The 5,810-nt window shown below is 47.8% G+C and overlaps 1 protein-coding gene across 1 annotated transcript; it reads right to left on the reverse strand.

Annotated features, from left to right (window-relative positions):
• Window positions 1-427: 427 nt before the first annotated feature.
• On the reverse strand, window positions 428-4,898 carry LOC123448776 (probable inactive receptor kinase At5g10020). The gene is made up of 4 exons (XM_045125778.1): window positions 4,694-4,898; window positions 3,244-4,604; window positions 1,391-3,007; window positions 428-1,302 (listed from the first exon to the last, which is right to left on the reverse strand). The coding sequence occupies exons 2-4, from the start codon at window positions 4,157-4,159 to the stop codon at window positions 707-709; spliced, it is 3,129 nt and encodes a 1,042-aa protein (XP_044981713.1). The 5' UTR covers window positions 4,160-4,604; window positions 4,694-4,898; the 3' UTR covers window positions 428-706.
• Between the last annotated feature and the right edge of the window lie 912 nt (window positions 4,899-5,810).

Genomic DNA, 5,810 nt, shown 5'->3' on the forward strand with positions numbered 1-5,810 from the left:
GCAAATTGTGTCATCTAGCAAATGTAATCTACTCCCTCCGTTCCTAAATATAAGACCTTTTAGAGATTCCTATATACTACATACTCATATTTTAGAGTGTAGATTCACTCATTTTACTCCGTATGTAGTCTATAGTCAAAACTCTAAAAGGTCTTATATTTCGAAACGGAGGGAGTACAACATAATGTTCAACCAGATGTACTTTATACTCATCCGACATGTACCATATTGTTCTTACAGTTCTTAAGTAGCAACAAAAATAATGTATAAGTCAAGAACACTTGCATGGGTGCACGCTGCGCCTTCACCTGCTAGTTTCCTTTATTCTTGTTTGGCAAATCCTTCAGCTTCTTGCAAAGATTTAAGCACCAAGCATATAGCTATACATAATTGGTTATTTGACTGTATAATCATGTAAACCATGAAAAAAACGAATCAATGCAACCTTCTTATTTCCTATCAGATGTCCAGAATCGCAAATGCACAAAACACATTCTCACACAAGTCATCTAATGCTAGAATTGTAAACTAACCAAAAAATGTATGAACGCTTCCCAGGAAGAGGAACCCCACCAATGAAATGCTCAAAAGAGACTACACACATGAGACATAGCCACAAAACCCTAACACCCTGTTAGTATACCCGGCTCTCCGGAGTCTCAAGAACCTGATGTAAGTACGAGATGTACGCCACTCCCAGTCACCGTCACGACAACGACGAAAGCGAAGAGAGGTCCTCAAACACCGTTCTTATCTCCGGCCTCTCCGATGCAGACCGGATACACCGGATGGCAATGTGCAGCATGTCCTCCAGCTTGTTGGATGCGGCCCCTGAGTTTTCAGTTTCAACAATGCGGCTGTCGAAGCACTCCGAAGCACGCTCCTCCCTTGCCAGCATCCTCACCCAGTCCGTCAGGTCGACCGCGCCGTCGCTCACACAAATGATCTCGCCCGCGATCCTCCCTGTTAGAAGCTCAAGCAGGATGACACCAAAGGCGTACACGTCGCTCTTGAGAGACGGGCATGGCTTGCTGGTGCTCGCAAACTCAGGAGGGGAGTACCCAAGGGCCCCTGCATTCAGGACCTGCTCGGCCATGCCCACCGGAGTCATCAGCCTGTGAAGGCTGTAGTCAGTTACCAGAGCAGACGGGCTTGAGTCCTGAAGCAGGACGTTGGACGACTTGAGGTTGCCATGTGGGATCACCCGCTCATTGTGCAGGTAATCTAGGCAGTGGGCAATGCTGATCGCGATATCGAGCCGCTGGCCCACCGACAGAGGTGCAAGATCTCGCTCTTCAATCTCTGAAAGATAACAGAAAAGAAATGCATCAGAATACATACAAATCAGCTGCCACTAGAATTTGATGGAGAGAGAGCCGAGAACCATTACCAGACAGGTAGGTTGACAGAGATGTGGCATCTACATAGTCTGATATGATGATCCTCTCATGCTCTTTGGGGCCCCAGTAGTAGCCTCGCAGGGACACTAGACTGGGATGTTTGACGCTGCCGAGCTTCTTGATTTCACGGGAAAACTCTTTCTTGCTCTTAGCAAAGCCCTCCTTCAGCCACTTCACTGTCAGCACATAACCATTGTCAAGAGTAGCCTTGTAGGATGTCCCGTGACAGCTCCTGCCGATGATCTCTGCCGGAGCACGAGAGAGCTCTTCAGCCGTAAACAACACAGAAATGTCGAAAAGATGCAAGTCCCCAACCAGTTTGTCAGGAGAGTGCACTCTCAAGATGGAGTGGTGGTGCGAGCGCACATCAGACGGTGATGATATCAATGAAGGCATCGAAGACGCTGTGCTATCTTTAAGGCTGGAAATGCTACCGGTTGGCTGATCCACACATTGTGTTTCATGCTGTCCTTCCAGGCCACCACAAGGCACGGAAACGCCCCCATACTCTGCAGATGGTGATGATCCTAGTGAGACATCGTGCATTTCAGAACTTGGAATTTCTGCACGTCTCTGAGGAGCATCATGTCCTTGAGTTACAGAATTCTTATTTTGGCCCTTACCTTTTTCGCTACTCTTCCAGTTAGAGATCTTCCAATGGACAAGTAAAAGGACAATGATTCCGGTAACAAAGACAATAACACATGCAATCAATGCATACAGAATTCCACGCTTCATACCATGTTTCCTCCCACCTGATCCTTCAGGACTATTTGGTGACCCAGAAAGGGGAAGAACGAGTAGTTCATTCCCTGGATGGAAAGATGAATCAGGAAATTTCAGCAAAATGCCCGGAACGGGGCCAGACAAATTGTTGTAGGATACATTGAACTCTACAAGATCGTCTGGGAGGCCATCAGGTATGCTACCATCAAAATGGTTGCTTGACAAGTTAATGTGCAGCAAATGCTTTAGCTTGGTGATTGATGTCGGAATTTGCCCAGTAAACTTGTTCAGGCAAAGATCCAACAACACCAATCCACTCAAACGACCAATGCCTGAAGGCAGTGGACCGCCAAAAGAATTGTTTGAAAGATCAAGAAATGAAAGGTTTGAAGTCTGTACAGGAAGAACTGACAGGTCTATAGTAGTTGAGTTGTTGGTTTCAGAACTGGGAAGAGGCAGAGTTCCTGCGAAATTGTTTCCTGAAAGATTAGGATAGGTCAGCTTAACTGCTGTAAAGAGATTTTTAGGTAAAGCTCCATGGAGCTGATTGAGACTAAGATCTATGGCAATCAACTCGGGATAGGTTCCAAGAACAGTCGGCAATTCTCCTGCTAGCAAGTTATTGGAAATCCTCAATAAAGTCAGCCTCAAAAATTGGGTAGTCTGATCGGGCCAAGTTCCTGTTAATCTATTTGAGCTCAAATCAATCATCTCAACATAATCTCCCCATGTATGGACAACTGATATGTTCCCTGAAAGCATGTTTCTACTCAAATCAACCACTGAACAGCTCCCAAATGTGATTGGTAAAGTTCCCTGAAGGTTGTTGCATGACAGATTCAGGTACTTCAGATTCACTGATGTTACACGCCTAATTGGACCTGTGTAATACAAGGGTTTCGATGAAACTAGAGGCAATCGACATCATGATTAGTAATCGCAAGACATCATCATTTACAAACATAGTATGTATTGATTCAGTGTTATAGAGGTTATTATTGCAACGAAAAAAAATGTGTTCAATATATGCATTGTTTGCATGGGTTATTACACTACAACATAATAATTGTTCAAGCATAAGGGAAATGTGCAATGAAGAGTAGGAAAATAAATGTACCTGTGAGCTGGTTGCAGCTGAGGTCAAGTTGAGTCAACATCATGGAGGTCTCCCGAAATAGCGCTTCCGGAATGGACCCCGAGAAATTATTGTTCTGCAGAAGCAACACCTTGAGGGAGATCATGAAGTTGAACGACGGGACGTTGCCAGTAAGCGCATTATAGCTTGCATCGAACACCTCGAGGCTGTCAAACAAAGGCGTCGGATCGCTCTCAAATACTGGCCCTGACAGCATATTATGGCTAACATTCAGGTACTGCAGTGTGCTAGCCACAGATGAGTTATCAGAGATTGATGCCAGGGACCCCGAGAACTGGTTGCAGCTGAAATCAACATGGACTGGGCTCTGCAGCTGTGCAAATATGTCATCCAATTTGCCGACGAAGCCATTGCCACGGAGATCCAGGTACTTCAGTTTCCTCAGGCTTCTGAAACCCAACGGCAATGCACCACCAAAGCCATTGGAGGAGAGATTGAGGTGTCCCAGGTTGCTCAATTTAGTCAATTCGGCCGGAATGGAGCCGACGAACCTGTTGTTGGAAAGATCCAGGTGCTGCAGCGAAGCAAGAGACCCCAATGCACGTGGCAAGGCCCCTTCCAATTTGTTGTTGGAGAGGGATAGGTTCTGAAGCATCGTCATCCTTGCAAGCGCCGACAAGCTGGCGTTGCCCACAAGCCCAATGCCATCGAACGCTATGGAAAGAATCTGGCCGCCGTTGCACTGCACGCCGTGCCAGTCGACGGGGCAGCCGTCGGAATCCGACGAACTGGTCGGGTTCCAAGGAGCGGCCTGGCGGCGGGACGGGTCTTGCCGGATGCCTCTGCCGAACTCCAGCAGCGCCTCCATGTCCGAGCCAGCCACGGCGGCGGCGGCGGACGCAGCCCAAATCCAGAAACAAAGGACGACGAGCCGCATTGCAAGATCCAACCTCGACGAAGCCAGACGAAGTGATAATGTGGGGTGGTGGTGGTGGGTAGGTAGGGTTTAAGGCACTTGGACTTGAGAGAAAAGATTAAGGATGGAAATTTTGGGGATTTTTTCCGGCACCCAACTCGGAGCTAGGATGAGGCCAAGAAGAAGGGGAAATTGCGGCAGATGAAGGAGCACAAGAAAGCTGCAGTGTGGGGAAAATTCCAACCAAAATCACCGCGAATGTGAGCTGGGTAATTTGGTGCTTGGACTCCAGCTGCCAGACAAACACATCCAGGTACCAAACCGAGAGCAAGAAGTCGGCAATGTGGCCAGGAACAAGGGCAAACACATAGGCACACGCCGACGCTACATCAAGAAACAAAATCCATCCAAGCGTGAGCTGGGCAGGAGAGTGGAACCATGGCTGCTGTCCAAACCGAGTTGAACCCTGCAATCCAAACCGAACCAGATGCCAAATTAGACATAAACAAAATGGAGTGAGGTGAAGGAGCGAGTGAGTGAGGGTAAGCAGCGCACCTAAACTCCCCCGGGCGCTTTGTGGGTCGTCGTTGCTGCGCTCGTCTCTCTGATTGGAATCTTGAAGGAATTTTGATGATAATATGACTTCTGATCCCTACAGAATGCAGCAGCGTCCACCTTTTGGGGGAGACCGAGCAAACAGAGAGCTCATGGCCTTGCCCGTGCTCGGCGTGTTCACTGACTGTTGGTGTACTGACGGGAGCAGGTGAAAAGAGAATTAAAAGGGTCCGGTCCGGTCGGTCCGGTGGCGATGCATTGCTTTGCGCAGGACTGGAGGCACATTTCACAGTGAGATTGTCAACTCAAAAGTGTGTCCGTGCAAAAAAAAAAAGGGTGTCTGGATTTACTTTAAGGAAAAGTGATCTATAAAGCGGAAGCAAAACAAGGCAAGGCTTTTCCCTACAAAGCACAAAGTTACCACCAGCAGCAGCAGCAGAGAAGGAAAGAAAAGCCAATTCTTATCCGCCGGGATTATCAGAGAAATCTTATCAGCGTTGATAGTTCTTACATTCGAAAGGAGATGATGCTACTAGTATCGCTTCCAGTTAGCAATAATAATTGAGTCATCCTAGCTCGGATACTAGGATGAGAAAATAATCCCGGAATGCAGCAGCATGATTTGAGCATGATTAGCGTTAAGACGAAGCCATGATGACGAGTGCTAATCTCCCTGTCAGGCCAGCGTGCCGCGCCAGATATGCTCGCCTCAGCTTCGGGTGCGCGGATTGAAGAGGAAGAGGGGACACCCACCCCTGTAACCGGTGCACAAGGGGAAACGTACAGCCAGCGGTCGCGGTCTCCGTCTGTGCTCTCCTGCCGCACCCCCTTGACCCCATACAGCTAATGTGACTTTTGTTCCTACCTTTCCAGTGATACAACTATACCCGCACCCCAAACCGATCAATGATTGAATGATTAAAAAGACAGTAGTACTTCTAATTCATCGAGATTCAATTTCTGATGCTTATATCATTTCTATATTTTATAATTCCGACGTCCTTATCCTTCTCTGGCCCGCCCGTAGGGAACACATTGGCCACATTTTCCCTCCTCCTCCAAAACCCTCCCGTGCTCCTGCTCCCCTTCCTCCGTCATGACCCCGAAGAAACCCGAC

The sequence above is a fragment of the Hordeum vulgare genome, chromosome 4H (assembly GCF_904849725.1).
Source record: "Hordeum vulgare subsp. vulgare chromosome 4H, MorexV3_pseudomolecules_assembly, whole genome shotgun sequence".
NCBI classification, from domain to species: Eukaryota; Viridiplantae; Streptophyta; class Magnoliopsida; order Poales; family Poaceae; genus Hordeum; species Hordeum vulgare.